This window comes from Schistocerca nitens, chromosome 8, assembly GCF_023898315.1.
Source record: "Schistocerca nitens isolate TAMUIC-IGC-003100 chromosome 8, iqSchNite1.1, whole genome shotgun sequence".
Classification (NCBI taxonomy): Eukaryota; Metazoa; Arthropoda; class Insecta; order Orthoptera; family Acrididae; genus Schistocerca; species Schistocerca nitens.
The window spans coordinates 339,958,939-339,976,303 of record NC_064621.1 but is presented as its reverse complement, the minus strand read 5'-3'; the positions used below and the strand labels follow the sequence as shown (position 1 = coordinate 339,976,303).

The 17,365-nt window shown below is 45.7% G+C and overlaps 1 protein-coding gene across 2 annotated transcripts in view; it reads right to left on the bottom strand.

The window, feature by feature from the left end:
* LOC126198954 (myogenesis-regulating glycosidase) overlaps positions 1-17,365 on the bottom strand; it is a 750,462-nt gene that overhangs the window by 9,504 nt on the left and 723,593 nt on the right. For both annotated transcript variants that reach the window (XM_049935600.1, XM_049935601.1), the window contains one exon: positions 8,436-8,747. In XM_049935600.1, coding sequence (XP_049791557.1) covers positions 8,436-8,747 — 312 coding nt within the window. The remainder of the gene's footprint in view (positions 1-8,435; positions 8,748-17,365) is intronic.

Sequence of the window (17,365 nt, the reverse complement as noted above, 5' to 3'; positions counted from 1 at the left end):
TTCTAGAGCACGTTGGGTGGCACGGGATACATGCGGACGTGCATTGTCCTGTTGGAACAGCAAGTTCCCTTGCCGGTCTAGGAATGGTAGAACGATGGGTTCGATGACGGTTTGGATGTACCGTGCACTATTCAGTGTCCCCTCGACGATCACCAGTGGTGTACGGCCAGTGTAGGAGATCGCTCCCCACACCATGATGCCGGGTGTTGGCCCTGTGTACCTCGGTCGTATGCAGTCCTGATTGTGGCGCTCACCTGCACGGCACCAAACACGCACACGACCATCATTGGCACCAAGGCAGAAGCGACTCTCATCGCTGAAGACAACACGTCTCCATTCGTCCCTCGATTCACGCCTGTCGCGACACCACTGGAGGCGGGCTGCACGATGTTGGGGCGTGAGCGGAAGACGGCCTAACGGTGTGCGGGACCATAGCCCAGCTTCATGGAGACGGTTGCGAATGGTCCTCGCCGATACCCCAGGAGCAACAGTGTCCCTAATTTGCTGGGAAGTGGCGGTGCGGTCCCCTACGGCACTGCGTAGGATCCTACGGTCTTGGCGTGCATCCGTGCGTCGCTGCGGTCCGGTCCCAGGTCGACGGGCACGTGCACCTTCCGCCGACCACTGGCGACAACATCGATGTACTGTGGAGACCTCACGCCCCACGTGTTGAGCAATTCGGCGGTACGTCCACCCGGCCTCCCGCATGCCCACTATACGCCCTCGCTCATGGTCCGTCAACTGCACATACGGTTCACGTCCACGCTGTCGCGGCATGCTACCAGTGTTAAAGACTGCGATGGAGCTCCGTATGCCACGGCAAACTGGCTGACACTGACGGCGGCGGTGCACAAATGCTGCGCAGCTAGCGCCATTCGACGGCCAACACCGCGGTTCCTGGTGTGTCCGCTGTGCCGTGCGTGTGATCATTGCTTGTACAGCCCTCTCGCAGTGTCCGGAGCAAGTATGGTGGGTCTGACACACCGGTGTCAATGTGTTCTTTTTTCCATTTCCAGGAGTGTATGTTATTCCATGATATAATGCATCTCTTGTCAAAGATAATTATGCGGCAAAATGCAATGACTAGCATCCGCAAACTCGTTGCATTTACATTCGGTGTCTATTTGCTATAAAACCTTTTTCGTAAACATTTTGTTATCTTAAGCCTAAATTTCAGTTATTTTCGCCAGCGCAACAACCTTAGCGTCAAACTGCATTTGGTCTGGAAAATCATCGTCCTGTAATACCACCATCCGATGACGGTCCTCCAATGCCTAAAAAATTACTTAATCGTAAAATAAATGGTATTAAATTGAGAAATTGGCCGGGTTCGAGTAAGTTTCGTGCTCTTAGGATTTCGTACAAACTTATTTATGTGTATAGACAGTCCATCTGTTCCGAGAATCGAGAAGCTCGACAGTTTTTGGCTCTTATCTACGTTGATACTGGCAAGATACCGACCCCAGGGATTAAAAGACTTTCGAGAATATTTCAATTTCAAGCTTGAAAAGGAACAACAAACGATAAAAGAAATATTTTTTCGTGGGGTATAATTATAATTAACAGTTTTCGGATTTATTTTCATGACTAATATTATTTTACCGTGGTTCCTGCCAAATTTCTTGATTCGAGGTGAACGGGAGGTACCCTATATAATTTGGTGAACGAGGTTGCGAGTATCAAAATACGAGTATGTGGCATAAATGGCCGTATCTTTTGATTGAATTGACCTAGAACAATCACTTTTGTACATCGCCAAGGGACATGTGACAAATTTCAACTTGATACGTCACCCGTTCCTGAGAGAAATGGTTGTGCGCAAAATTTTGACACACAAACAGACAGGCAGACCGATAGACGGACAATAAAGTGATCATATAAGGGTTCCATTTTTACCGATTGAGGTACGAAACCATAAAAACGGACTGGCTGCATATCATACCTACATAAACCAACAGTAATATACGAAATTTAGATGACTTTCCGGGAAGAATAAATAAGAAATCAGGAACAAAACGGACAAAAGAAAGGAAACCTTAGCGTGAGGAGAAGTACTGGAAAAATAGCAAACGACAGAGAAAGACAACTATCGTTACGTGATCCTGGATAGTCCATATGAAGATAAATAAAAAAAGGTTCCAATACATTTTTAGGAGAGGGCGCCTCACAGCTCTAATACATTTGAAAATTTTCATATTATCCTCTTGAGCAGCTGGTAAAGTACTTTACTTATACAACCAGTTTCAGTCGTCTGACTATAATCAGGTTCTCACATAAAAGTATTAACAGTACCGTCTTAGGCGAAATATAAAATCGTTATCGTCAGGTGATTTAAAATGGCTCAAACGGCTCTGAGCATTATGGGACTTAACACCTGAGGTCTTCAATCCCCTAGACTTAGAAGTACTTAAACCTGTCTACTTAGTACTGTTAAAACTACACTGAGGTGACAAAAGTTATGGGATACCTCCTAACGTCGTAACGAACCTCCTCCTTCCTGGCATAATGCAGCAACTCGACATGGCAGTATGTTGAGCACGAACCGACCTCTCAATTACAGCCCATAAATATCCGATGGGAACCCTGTCAGGCGATTCGGGTGGCTAGATCATTTGCTCGAATTGTCCAGAATGTTCTTTAAACCAGTTGTGGATATTTCTGGCGCAGTGACATGACATCGTTGTTTGGGAACACAAAGTCCGTAAATGGCTGCAAATCGTCTCCAAGCAGCCGAACTTAACCATTTCCAGCCAATGATTAATTCCGTTGGACCAGAGGACTGAGTCCATTCCATATAAACACAGCCTACACCATTATGGAGCCACCACCAGCTTGCACAGTGCCTCATTGACAACTTGGGTCCATGGTTTTGTAGTGCCTGTGTACGTTCGATCCCTTCCATTGGCTCTCACCAACTGAAATGAGGACTCATCTGGCCGGGCCACGTTGTTCCACTCAACTAGAATCCAACTGGTATGGTCACAAGCCTAGGAGAGACGCTGCAGGTGATGTCGTGCTGTCAGCAAAGGTACTCGCATCTGTCGTCTACTGTCATAGCCCATTAACACCAAAATTCGCTACATTGTTCTAAAGGATACATTCGTCGTCGTCCTACATTGATTGCTGCGGTGATTTCATGCAGTGTTGCTTGTCTGTTAGCACTGACAACTCTACGCCAACACCGCTGCTCTCGGTCGTTAAGTGAAGGCCGTAAGCCACTGTGCTGTCCGTGGTGAGAGGCAATGCCCGGAATCTGGTATTTTCGGCACACTCGTGATGCTGTAGATCGGAATATTGAATTCCCTAACGATTTCTGAAATGCAGTGTCCCATGTGTCTAGCTCAAACTACCATTCTGCGTTCGAAGTCTGTTAATTCCAGTCATGTTGGACACCTTTTCACCTGAGTACAAATGACAGTTCCACCAATGCAGTGCCCTTTTACCCTTGTTTACATAACACTACTGTCATCGGTATATGTGCATATTGCTGTCCCATGACTTTCGTCACATCATTGTTAACACTGTGAACAGATTCACGCCACACATTTACACTGATATTACACTGTGGTAACAGTGTATTATTCATGGTTTTATACCTGACAATAATTATTTTATACATTGAGGAGCTAAAGAAACTGGTACTCCGGCCTAATATTGTGTAGGGCCACTGCGAGCACGCAGAAGTGCTACACCAAGAAATAGCATGGACTCGACTAATGTCTGAAGTAATGCTGGAGGGAATTGACACCATGAATCCTGCAGGCTTGTCCATAAATCCGTGAGAGTACGAGGGGGTGGAGATCTCTTCCGAACAGCACTTCGCAAAGCATCCCAGATATCCTCAATAATGTTCATGCCTGGGGAGTTTGGTGGCCAGCGGAAGTGTTTAAAACCAGAAGAGTGTTCCTTAAGTCACTCTGCAGCAATTCTGTACATGTAGGGTGTCGCACTGTCCTGCCGGAATTGTCTAACTCCGTCGGAATGTACTACAATTCACATGTATGGATGCAGATGATCAGACAGGATGCTTACGTACATGTCACCTGTCTGAACCATGTTTAGACGTATCAGGGGTCCCATGTCACTCCAATTGCACACGCCCCACACCATTACAGAGACTCCACCAGCTTGAACAGGCCCCTGCTGACATGCAGGGTCCATGGATTCATGAGGTTGTCTCCATATCCATACACGTCCATCTGCTTTACACAATTTGAAATGAAACTCGTCCGACCAGGCAACTTGTTTCCAGTCATCAACAGTCCAATGTCGGTGTTGACAGGGCCCAGGCGAGGCATAAAGCTTTGTGTCATGCAGTCATCAAGGGTACATGAGTGGGCCTTCGGCTTCGAATGCCCATATAGATGATTCTTTGTTGAATGGTTCACACGCCACACTTGTTGATGTCCCTGGAGCCACTCTGTAGCAATTCTGGATGTGCACGGTGCCGCATTGTCCTGCTGGAATTCTCCAATTTCCCCGGAATGCACAATGCACATGAATGGATGCAGGTATTCAGACAAGATGCTTATGTGCGTGTCACCTGTCAGAGTCATATCTAGACGTATCAGGGGGTCCTATATTACTCCAACCGCACGTTCCACTCCATTAAGAGCCTCCACCAGCTCAAACAGTCCCTTGCTAACATGCAGGGTCCGTGGGTTCATGAGGCTGTCTCCATACCCGTACACATCTATTCGCTCGATACAATTTGAAACGACAATTGTCCAACAAGGCAACATGTTTCCAGTCATCAACAGTCCAATGTCGGTGTTGGCGGGCCCAGGCGAGGCGTAAAGTTTTGTGTCGCGCAGTCATCAAGGGTACACGAGTGGGTATTCCGTTCCGAAAGCCCATATCGATGATATTTCGTTGAATGGTTCGCACATTGACACTTGGTGATGGCCAAGCATTGAAATCTGCAGCAATTTGCTTAAGGGTTACACTTCTGTCACGTTGAACGATTCTCTTCAGTCGCCGTTGGTTCCAACCTTGCAGGATCTGTTTCCGGGCACAGCTATGTCGAAGATTTGATGTTTTACCGAATCCTTGATATTCACGGTACACTCGTGAATTGGTCATACGGGATAATTCCCACTTAATCGCTACTTCGGAGATGCGCTGTCCCACAGCTCGAGCGCCACGTTCAAACTCACTTAAATCTTGACAACCTGCTATTGTAGCAGCAGTAACCTATCTGACAACTGCACCAGACACTTGTCGTCTTATATAAGCGTTGCCGACCGCAGCGCAGTATTCTGTCTGTTTACATATCTCTGTATTTGAATACGCATGTCTATACCAGTTTCTTTGGCGCTTCAGTGTATTTCGCCCAATACAAGGGTCACTCCAAAGGAAATGCACCCTATTTTTTTTGAATCCATGTTTTAATCTACATGTTTGAAAGTTTTACAGTGTGTAGATACATCCTTTAGGAACAATATTTTCATTTCTCCAAATAATTTCCATCCCTCTCAACTGCCTCACGCCATCTTGGAACCAGCGCCTATATACCCGCACGGTAAAATTGTGGACCAACCTGTTGGAGCCACTGTTTGGCAGCGTGCACAAGGGAGTCATTATCTTCAAACCTTGTTCCACGAAGAGAGTCTTTCAGTTTCCCAAAGATATGATAGTTACATGGAGCCAGGTCAGGACTGTAAGGCGGGTGTTTCAGTGTTGTCCATCCGAGTTTTGTGATCGCTTCCATGGTTTTTTGACTGACATGTGGCCGTGCAGTGTCGTGCAACAGTAAAACATCCTGCTTTTGCCAATGTGGTCGAACACGACTAAGTCTAGCTTAAAGTTTCTTCAGTGTCGTCACATATGCATCAGAATTTATGGTGGTTCCACTTGGCATGATGTCCACAAGCAAGAGTCTTTCGGAATCGAAAAAAAATGTAGCCATAACTTTTCCAGCAGAAGGTGTGGTTTTGAATTTTTTTTTTAATTGGGCGAATTTGCATGATGCCTCTCCATTGATTGCCTCTTCGTCTCTGGTATAAAACGATGGAGCCATTTTTCATCACCTGTAACAATTCCTCCAAGAAATTCATCTCCACCATTCTCGTACCGTACTGTTACAAAAGTTCGCTGCATACCGTTTTTCTTGTTTCTTTGTGAACCACTGTCAACATCCTGGGTTCAAAAAAATGGTTCAAATGGCTCTGAGCACTATGGGACTCAACTGCTGTGGTCATTAGTCCCCTAGAACTTAGAACTACTTAAACCTAACTAACCTAAGGACATCACACACATCCATGCCCGAGGCAGGATTCGAACCTGCGACCGTAGCAGTCGCACGGTTCCGGACTGCGCGCCTAGAACCGCGAGACCACCGCGGCCGGCTCAACATCCTGGGAATCCACCTGGCACAAACGTTTTTTAACGCCGACACTTTTAGTATTCTGCAAACATTTTCTTCCCCTATCCCAACGTAGCGTGACAATTCGTTCACTGTGATGCATCTGTCAGCAGCCACCAATTCGTTAACTCTCTGCACATTGTCTGGAGTGTGTGCAGTACGAGGCCTGCCACTGCAAGGACAATCCTCATTATTGCTGTGCCCGCTTTCATCACGTAAACCTGCTTGCCCACCGACTAGCTTTACTGCGATCGACAGCAGCATCTCCGTACACTTTTTTAAACCTCTTGTGGATGTTTCCCACTGTCTCGTTTTCACAGCACAGGAGTTCTATGACAGCACGTTGCTTCTGACGAACGTCAAGTGTAGCAGCCATTTTGAAGACATGCTGTGACGGCGCCACTCACGGGAACAGGTTGAACTAAGTTTGAAAACAAGCGGGAAGGATGTTTCTACACACAGTAATACCACAGTCTAATATAACAGTCGCGACACTCACTGCTGTAAAAGTTGTTGCCGTTTGACAGGTGGAGCGACACTAGCGCCCCAAGCGGCAGGTAAGGTGAACGTCAGATGCGTCGTAAGCATAATGTTTGTTTGCAACCATTTCCTACGTTATTTCCGAATTATTCAAGTTAGTTTCTTGCCTCCAAGAGTTTGTGTAGTATCAGAAGGCATATATGTTTCTAAAAATGATTCTAAAATAAGCGCAAGTATGGACAAAAACCATGAATATAGTGGCAAGCTACAACACATTCGTGAAGAAACACTTGTGACATTGGACAGAATTGCAGCTTACCACGTCGATATCAAAAGAATATAAACACACAGAATCACATGTAAGAAGCACAGACATGTACCTCTACATGCAAAATCGATGGACAGCTCGTTTATCGTTCTGTAGGCCTACTGTGTTTGTCATTGTCGCCTGTTGCCACAAGTACGACCTTCATCTTTATATTATTCTAAGTAGGACAAGCAACTAACAAATAGTGGGAGAAATATGCTGAAAACATTATAATGAGCTGATTATATTACATTTCACGCAAATCCTTGTCCCATAATAGTTTCGCTCGAAGTCTAGCGATCTGCACATTCTGACACTACACACGCTTTTGTAAGACACGAACAGCTGCACTTAATCTAACCACTTCATCGTCAAAGCAGGTCTGTGTTGATGATTCTCACGAATCTGGCACTAATACATGGAGAGTTGAACTGGCTGCTTCTGTGTCATAGGACTGTTTTACAGTTTTAGATTGACTATCGAACCTTTGTGGCAGTTTCCTCTTCATCGTCAGTTGAGGTAGCTTATTTGGAATGTCAAACCGTGTGAGTACTGCATTCCACACGAGTTTGTTATTGTCTGCGTTCATGAACTGGTTTTGTTCGAAATGTAGCGAACAAAACCTAATATTATTATACAGGTAAACCGGGTCTTTCTTCATAAGGTCTTCTCGTCTGCTATTAACTAGCCATTTTTTGCTCCTAAAACGAAACATTCATAATTTATACACATACAGTTTGCAAGTGAATCCTGACGATACACTTTAGTAACATGATGGTATATACCTCTCAGGATCCTTAGGAAACCTGAAAAAGACAGCTGTGGTGTCTTCTTCCTATTGCTGCTGCAGTTTATTGCGCTACAAACGCTCCCGATGGTAAAAACCATTGTGTAAATCAAAATAAACAGTCACTATTCGATTTCACGATCGCGCCGAACTCACAGTTCAACCTACCGGCCGCTTGGGGCGCTGCTGGCGCTGAAGGCAACAAAATCTAGGCGAAGTGTCGCGACTGTTATGTTAGACTGTGGTAATACTTTCACACATGTAGAATGAAAACTGTATTTTTACAAAAATAGTGTGGATTTCTTTTGGAGTGACCCTCGTAATTCTGTGTGAGAACCTGATAATGGTCAGATGACAGAAGCTGGTTGTATAAATAAAGTACTGTACCAGCAGGTTAAGTTGGTAACACGGCTCTTTTAAAAAAAAGTGTTGTTTGTGGGATGGGAGAGAGGACAGCACGACCTCTCTCGAATTGGCGACTTAGTACAAGCACTGACCGTCTTGGCGCGCAGTGCGGTCAGCTCCTTGGCGACGTCGACGAGCTGCTCGTCGTAGGCGCTGGGCAGCAGGCGGTAGCGCACCACGGGCAGGAAGTGCACCAGCTGCAGCCAGCGGGCGTACAGCTCGCGGTCCGGTTCGCCGCCGTCCGCGCCCTCTGCCTGCAGGTCTCCGCCCGCCGCCCCCGGCATCACCAGCGGGTAGCCCGCCACGCCGTACGCCAGCATGGCCGGGATCACCGACTGCAGCGCCGCCCACGTGCCTGCGGCCAGCGGCAGCGACACGAACACCGGCGCCCGCGGCCGCCGCACCTGCGTCCCGTGTTTCACTTGTCACACGGCTCGCTCACAGGCACCAGTTTTATCGGTCGATTGACCGATCGATTTCGTGGCAGCCTACACACGTCGTGACTGACTGAACTCAGCGAATACAGCGCCGCCCCATTCGTATCGCTGACAGCGAGTTATTTATACAGTTCTATTAAAATGCCCAAAACGAATTGCAAAATGATTTAGATCAGATATCTACATGGTGCGAAAAGTGGCAACTGACCCTGAATAAAGAAAAGTGTGAAGTTATTCACACGAGTACTAAAAGAAATCTGCTAAATTTCGATTACGCGATAAGTCACACAAATCTGAAGGCTGTAAATTCAACTAAATACTTAGGAATTACAATTACAAATAACCTAAATTGGAATGACCACATAGATAATGTTGTGGGTAGAGCAAACCAAAGGCTGCGATTCATTGGCAGAACACTTAGAACTTGCAACAGGTCTACTAATGAGAATTCTTACACCACGCTTGTCCACCCTATTCTGGAGTATTGCTGTGCGTTGTGGCATCCGCATCAGGTGAGACTGATGGATGACATCGAAAAAGTTCAAAGAAGGGCAGCTCGTTTAGTGTTATCGCGAAATAGGAAAGGTAGTGCCACAGACATGATATGTGAATTGGTGTGGCAATCATTAACACAAAGGCCTTTTTCAAAATGGTTCAAATGGCTCCGAGCACTATGGGACTTAACAGCTGAGGTTATCAGTCCCCTAGAACTTAGAACTACTTAACTCTAACTAACCTAAGGACATCACACATATCCATGCCCGAGGCAGGATTCGAACCTGCGACCGTAGCGGTGACGCGGTTCCCGACTGTAGCGCCTAGAACCGCTCGGCCACTCCGGCCGGTGGAACGGTAGAGAGACAGCTTGAAGGTGGTTCACTGAACCCTCTGCTAGGCACTTTATTATGAATAGCAGAGTAATCACGTAGATGTAGATGTACTTGATAGTTGCCGGCCGCGGTGGCCTCGCGGCTCTAGGCGCGCAGTCCGGAACCGCGCGACTGCTACGGTCGCAGGTTCGAATCCTGCCTCGGGCATGGATGTGTGTGATGTCCTTAGGTTAGTTAGGTTTAAGTAGTTCTAAGTTCTAGGGGACTGATGACCACAGATGTTAAGTCCCATAGTGCTCAGAGCCATTTGAACCATTTTTGAACTTGATAGTTGGCACTTCACGCGTTAGAGCTGGTTTCCTTCCTTCAAAGCGCTCAATGCACGCCAGAACCGTCCACTGTTCCCAGACTGCCAGAACAATTGGTCATTTCACTTCCATTTCCTTGTCTGATATTCTTTCTTGATGTTTCTGGATTCCCAATCACAGGTCTGCCACGTTTTATTTTGTGTTTCAGCACACATAATGACAACAGCAAAACCAGCAGACACACACACACACACACACACACACACACACACAACGAAGCTGATGAAATACACACATTTAATACGCAGCACTAACCAAACACTACTGGCTACTTCCACACACGAAGCGATCCATTGTCACATTAACGGTTACAAGCACAGCGGTTGGCTTACATTAAATAAGCTTCGCACGACATTGTGTGAACCTGAGTTTTTTAAGACTGTAATTCATTGATGCGACTAGGTTATCACTTCTTAACCGGGTGTTGTGTCATAGCGTAATGGTTAACGGATACACCCGAAGAGTACTTCGTCAGCTCGAATATCATCACATGTAACGAATTTTTTTGTTTCTAAATCTAAACAAAGAAATTTGATCATTATTTTTATTCAATTAATTAGTTTAAATGCAATGTTTTATTTCTAATATCGCGCTGCGTCGTTTTCATCGCCGTATTGACTTTTTTATTTGTACTTATTTTTTCTTCCTATCAATCTTTTTATTAATTTGGAATCTGTGTGTTGCGTATAATATGCGACCAAGTGCCAGCGAGGACTGCTCATCATTGGTAACATGGCAGCTCGTGTAGCCAGCGTGAGGATGGTTACAGGTAACCAATGACAGAGAGCAATTACAGTTAGCTTTCAAGGCTGGAACTGAAATTTTTTCTGTCTTAAGTTTCCCCCTAGAGGTTAGCTTTAATCGCTGTGAACAAAGAGATCTTGATTTTAATTCTGTCACAGATTTTCGACCGCCGTTCTGTTGGATGCACTGCACGTAACGTGGTTGTGGTTAGCTTGCTACATGAGTTTAAATTCCGGGCTACAAAACGCGTCGTCTACCGTAGCCTTTGGCCACTTAAAGTAAGCTGTTGACAGCGCATTTGCCATTTCTGTGGTGCCTCGCGGCGGTCGCGTCCAACATCGCTCCGCGTCATACATTAACAACATCTGTGAAGTGATCCGCATCATAAGTGTGTTTCACCTATAACTGAGAAATAGCGAGCAGCCGATGTAGCAATACTGTAGCGGCAAGCGACAGGCGTCAACTATCAAGTAATTTTTTATCGTACTACACTCCTGGAAATGGAAAAAAGAACACATTGACACCGGTGTGTCAGACCCACCATACTTGCTCCGGACACTGCGAGAGGGCTGTACAAGCAATGATCACACGCACGGCACAGCGGACACACCAGGAACCGCGGTGTTGGCCGTCGAATGGCGCTAGCTGCGCAGCATTTGTGCACCGCCGCCGTCAGTGTCAGCCAGTTTGCCGTGGCATACGGAGCTCCATCGCAGTCTTTAACACTGGTAGCATGCCGCGACAGCGTGGACGTGAACCGTATGTGCAGTTGACGGACTTTGAGCGAGGGCGTATAGTGGGCATGCGGGAGGCCGGGTGGACGTACCGCCGAATTGCTCAACACGTGGGGCGTGAGGTCTCCGTTGTCGCCAGTGGTCGGCGGAAGGTGCACGTGCCCGTCGACCTGGGACCGGACCGCAGCGACGCACGGATGCACGCCAAGACCGTAGGATCCTACGCAGTGCCGTAGGGGACCGCACCGCCACTTCCCAGCAAATTAGGGACACTGTTGCTCCTGGGGTATCGGCGAGGACCATTCGCAACCGTCTCCATGAAGCTGGGCTACGGTCCCGCACACCGTTAGGCCGTCTTCCGCTCACGCCCCAACATCGTGTAGCCCGCCTCCAGTGGTGTCGCGACAGGCGTGAATGGAGGGACGAATGGAGACGTGTCGTATTCAGCGATGAGAGTCGCTTCTGCCTTGGTGCCAATGATGGTCGTATGCGTGTTTGGCGCCGTGCAGGTGAGCGCCACAATCAGAACTGCATACGACCGAGGCACACAGGGCCGACACCCGGCATCATGGTGTGGGGAGCGATCTCCTACACTGGCCGTACACCACTGGTGATCGTCGAGGGGACACTGAATAGTGCACGGTACATCCAAACCGTCATCGAACCCATCGTTCTACCATTCCTAGACCGGCAAGGGAACTTGCTGTTCCAACAGGACAATGCACGTCCGCATGTATCCCGTGCCACCCAACGTGCTCTAGAAGGCGTAAGTCAACTACCCTGGCCAGCAAGATCTCCGGATCTGTCCCCCATTGAGCATGTTTGGGACTGGATGAAGCGTCGTCTCACGCGGTCTGCACGTCCAGCACGAACGCTGGTCCAACTGAGGCGCCAGGTGGAAATGGCATGGCAAGCCGTTCCACAGGACTACATCCAGCATCTCTACGATCGTCTCCATGGGAGAATAGCAGCCTGCATTGCTTTGAAAGGTGGATATACACTGTACTAGTGCCGACATTGTGCGTGCTCTGTTGCCTGTGTCTATGTGCCTGTGGTTCTGTCAGTGTGATCATGTGATGTATCTGACCCCAGGAATGTGTCAATAAAGTTTCCCCTTCCTGGGACAATGAATTCACGGTGTTCTTATTTCAATTTCCAGGAGTGTATAACAAATCCATGAGATTATTTTCAATGAGATGCTGCTTTGTTTTATACAATAACAAAAAACTGCGATTTGTCTAGGCTGTTTTAAAGGTAACAAGGCCAATAAAAGCCGAAAGAAAGCTGTGGATAAAGAAATGGCTAACGCAAAGAAAGAAATTAACTCACTGATGCTCTGTTACTTATGGAAGTGGTTTCGTAATTCAGCAGTTGCTGAACATCGTCAGCACATTCTCAACAAACAAGAATACGGTACAGTAATGAAAGGCTGCAAGCTGCGAGCAGAGGCTGTTAGCGACATTACAGTTTCTAGCCACTGGCAGAAGCTCTGAGGAACACAAGTAAAGTGTAATTGTATCTTCATAATTATAATATAAAATGTTACCTGCAACGTGTTTTATAGTTACCTGGGAAATACATTCTAAAAAAGCAAAGTAAATAGAAGAAAAGATATTCATGTAAAAGTTATTAATTTATGTATGTATGTAGAGTACAAGATGTCCCCTGAAAGTTTAGCAAGTTCATTTCAAATTAGAGGACTACACATGGTGGTGGTGCACATTATCTAGTAAATACAACAGATGCATTAGAAATGAAGCATTTAGCAACTGTGAGAAATGTAAAAAGAAAAGTCCTACACTTCGCTATTCATCGCGGAAGGCTTGGATATCTGCTGGATTTTGTTAACACTTGTAACAATGACGCCAATTTATTAATTCCTGAATAAAAATCCGTCGACTATCTATATTTCCGTTTCTAGGATTGATTTCTGAGCCATATCGGAAATGAAATTTAAGATTTAATCTATCTGTATTTCGGTTTTTAGTTTTGGTTTCCGTTAAATATCGGAACTAAAACTCAAATATCGAAATACGAAAGGTAGACGGGCATCTGCACTATTTAATCCCATGCGCAGTGGCAAAAGACGAACTTTTGTAGGGCAGTTGGGACGACAACGCTACACAGGGCACAGTTTATCGGATGAAGAAAGACGTGACAGTCGGTCGGCTGGCCAAAACGCCTACACAAGTCCGATACGATGGTCGTTCGGTCGGTGCGAGTGTAGGGCCCTTTACCGTCCGCGCAAACTAAGTTGACACTCAGCGAGGTGACTGATTTCATCCAGATTTACGGAATATGCGGAGCCTGGCCAGAAATTAAAGCGACAGAAGTGGAAGGGACTCCAGATGGCCATGTGTATAGAAAAAATAGCATATCTAGCGTGTTTCGCGTGAGGCATGAGCCTTTTATGTTAACGTAAATTGTGGGCGGCGGTTAGGGCAACGGCCTCTGAACGGTACTGAAACGCCGACTCCTTCTGCAGTAACTTTTTTTCTTTTTCTTGTTTTGAGTTTTTGCGTTACTTAAACTGCAAACAAACCGAAATTGTGCTGACGGTATAGGGTGAACATAATTAAAGTTCCAGTTTCGTAACGCTGTAGAAAGAGAACCACGGCTCAGAATGACGTCAAATTTGAACAGCGTGTAATTGACGCAGTGGGAAAAGTCATGCAGCAAAAACAATGTAACGAAAATCTGATCAATAGATGGTGCTGTAAGCGTCAGAAATGCCCACCAAGAGGCGTGAGCCACACGGCTGTTCCTCAATTTGTTTCCGAGATCCCCAACATGACTGACTATGTGAAGCGTCGTACGATGTGGTAAGGCTCTTTTACAAGGACGGTAACTGTGCAGAAGTTCTGGACACACTTACGGTATGACATTGCTCCAACGTCTACTAAGGATCTGCTGAAAATGATTACAAAATTCGTAACGATAAGTTCTTTTGAAGCGTAAAACGGGAGAGGGAGGAAAGCAGTTGATCCAAAGTCTGTCGAAGATATGACCAGAACATTGCAAGAAGAGTCGGGCGGTGGTGTGCAAACAGGCAGTGCACGGGGAATTGCTCGAATATTGGACCCGCCTGTGAGCATAAAATCCTACGAAAATACAAAATCACCCACGTTCAGGAGTTGCTTCCTGCCGACCTTCCTGGAGTGTCTTGCTCACATGGAAGTGGACAATGAATGGCTATGGAACATTCTATTCTGTGGACAGACGAAACACATTTCTATCTACCATCATCATCAGTGTTCTGCCAAAAGGCAGGTTTTCAAATGGCAGTTCTATAGGCTGCCCGGTCTTCTGCCATCCTCTTCAGGTCTGCATAATTTCCTTTCCATTTATGTCGTCTATCATCTTGCATCTCCTTCTTCCTCTCAGTCTTCTCCCACAAACCAATCCTTCCAAAGCATCTGCTAGCAAGCACTCCCTTCTCAATGAATGCCCCAACCAGTTCTTTTTCCTTTCTCTTACAACCTTCAGCAGACATCTCTCACCAACCCTTTCCAGTACTCTGTCATTACTCATTCTTTCCATCCAGCTTATTCTCTCCATTCTCCTCCACATCCACATCTCAAATGCCTGTAACCTTTTTTCATCCTCTCGTCTCAGCGTCCATGTTTCTGCCCCATATAGTGCGATACACCAGACAAAACATTTGCCAAGCCTTTTCCTTAGGCCTTTATCTAATTTGCCACATACGAGTCTCCTCTTTCTGTTGAATGCCTCCTTCGCTATGGCAATTTTAGTTTTCACCTCCTGGTGACATCTCAAGTCTTCAGTTATTGTGCTTCCAAGATATTTAAATGCACTTACTTGGCTAATGCTAGATTGTCCTATTTTAATATTGGACAGTCTGCGTCTTGTACTGATGACCATACTCTTTGTTTTTGCTGTGTTTATTTGCATCCCATATTTCACACAAGCTTCATTCACATCTTTCAGCATGTTATTCACTGACCGCTCACTTTCTGCCACTAATACCATATCATCAGCAAATCTTACGCATTCTATTCTCTTTCCACCAATACATATTCCTCTTTTCCCATCTAAGCTTTTCGCAACAATCTCCTCAAGGTATGCGTTAAATAACAGCGGGGAAAGGCAACAACCTTGTCTAACACTTCGTCCAATGCTGCTTCCTTCTGACATTCCATTTCCAATCCTTATCCTTACTTTCTGGTGTAAATATAGATTCTGTATCAGTCGTCTCTCTTTCCAATCTACTCCTTTCCACTTCAAAATATCCATCAGCTTGTTCCATTGAAATCTGTCAAAAGCCATTTCTAAATCTATAAAAACAGCAAAGATTTCTCTACCTTTGTTCATATATCTTTTCCCTATAGTTCTTAACAGGCCAAAAGCATCTCTTGTTCCTTTTCCTCTTCTAAATCCGAACTGCTCCTATGCAATCCCTCTGTCCAGCTTGGCATATAGCTTTCCATCTACAAGAACATGTCAATACGCAGAGCTGCTGAATAAGCAGAATGGAAAACGTGCGCACCCATCAACCGATGCCGCTTCATTTTGCAAAGATCACTGTGTGGTGCGCGTTGACGGCGTCTTTTATCGCAGGTCCGTATTTTATCGAGATGAGTCCTCTGGGTGCTGTTACCTGTACCGTCACTGGTAAACGCTATGAGAGTCTTTTGCGCATTAAAGTCTTCTAACCCTACAACAGCGTGCATGTGTGAGTAGATCATTTTGGTTCAAGATGGCGCTCCTCCGTGTATCGCACAGCCATGCAAGAAATATCAGCGGTCATTTCCCTACAGCCCGGCCATCAAAATCACCTATATTAATCCGTATGAATTCTGGCTATGGTGTTATCTGAAAGATTTTGTGTTCAGCGCTCCAGTTACGATGGTAGCTGAAGTGAGGGCACGCACTGTGCAACGCATTCTGAACGTGATCCCCGAGACACTCCAGTATGTTGTGGTACACGCTGTTTCATGATTTCATCTTGTGGCAAAAAACAGAGGACAGCATACAGAACATGTCTCGTGCCATTTTCATGACAATTAAAAATCGATGTCATTTTGTTTTTATGCAGTTTTTGGCTCCAGGACAAATACTCGTAATAACTGATGTAATTTTACTTTTTATGCGGTTTTTTGGTGTAACTACAATTAAAAATCGATGTCATTTTAGTTTTTATGCTGTTTATGCCTCAGGACAATTAAAAACCGATGTTTCCCCTAAGGGGTGGTACGACCTCGCCGTAGTGGATGGGCTTACCTAACAAACAGTGTCACAGATGTCGGCTGCCAACTTTTGCAGTCATGCGCTTTGAACAGTACAGATGGTGTAATATGCAACTCAAACCAAAGCTGTCATATTGCGATTCATCTTTCATTGGTAGCCTCACCATTTACTTTAAGAAGCTTGCAGCGCCATCTGTTGGTAAAATTTTCGTTCATTATGTTTTGATCCATGATGCTTCCCCCTGCATCAATATTATACTGCTTAAATTTGACGTCATTATGGTCAAAGATTCTCTTTCTACAGCGTTCTTAAAATGGAACTTTAAGTACAGACACCATGTATGGTATTTATTAATATTTTATAAAATGCATTAAATGAAAAGGCAAAGGAAAATTTGGTGGACAAGTAGACATTATTATTTCATAAAAGTCTGGGAAATTTACAACAAGCTTACACAGAATTTTTTTCAAAAATTGTTCAAATGTGTGTGAAACCCTATGGGTTGTTGTTGTTTTTGGGGGGAGGAGACTAGACAGTGAGGTCATCGGTCTCATCGGAGTACGGAAGGAAGGGGAAGGAGGTCGGCCGTGCCCTTTGAAAGGAACCATCCCGGCATTTGCCTGGAGTGATTTAGGGAAATCACGGAAAACCTAAATCAGGATGGCCGGACGCGGGATTGAACCGTCGTCCTCCCCAATGCG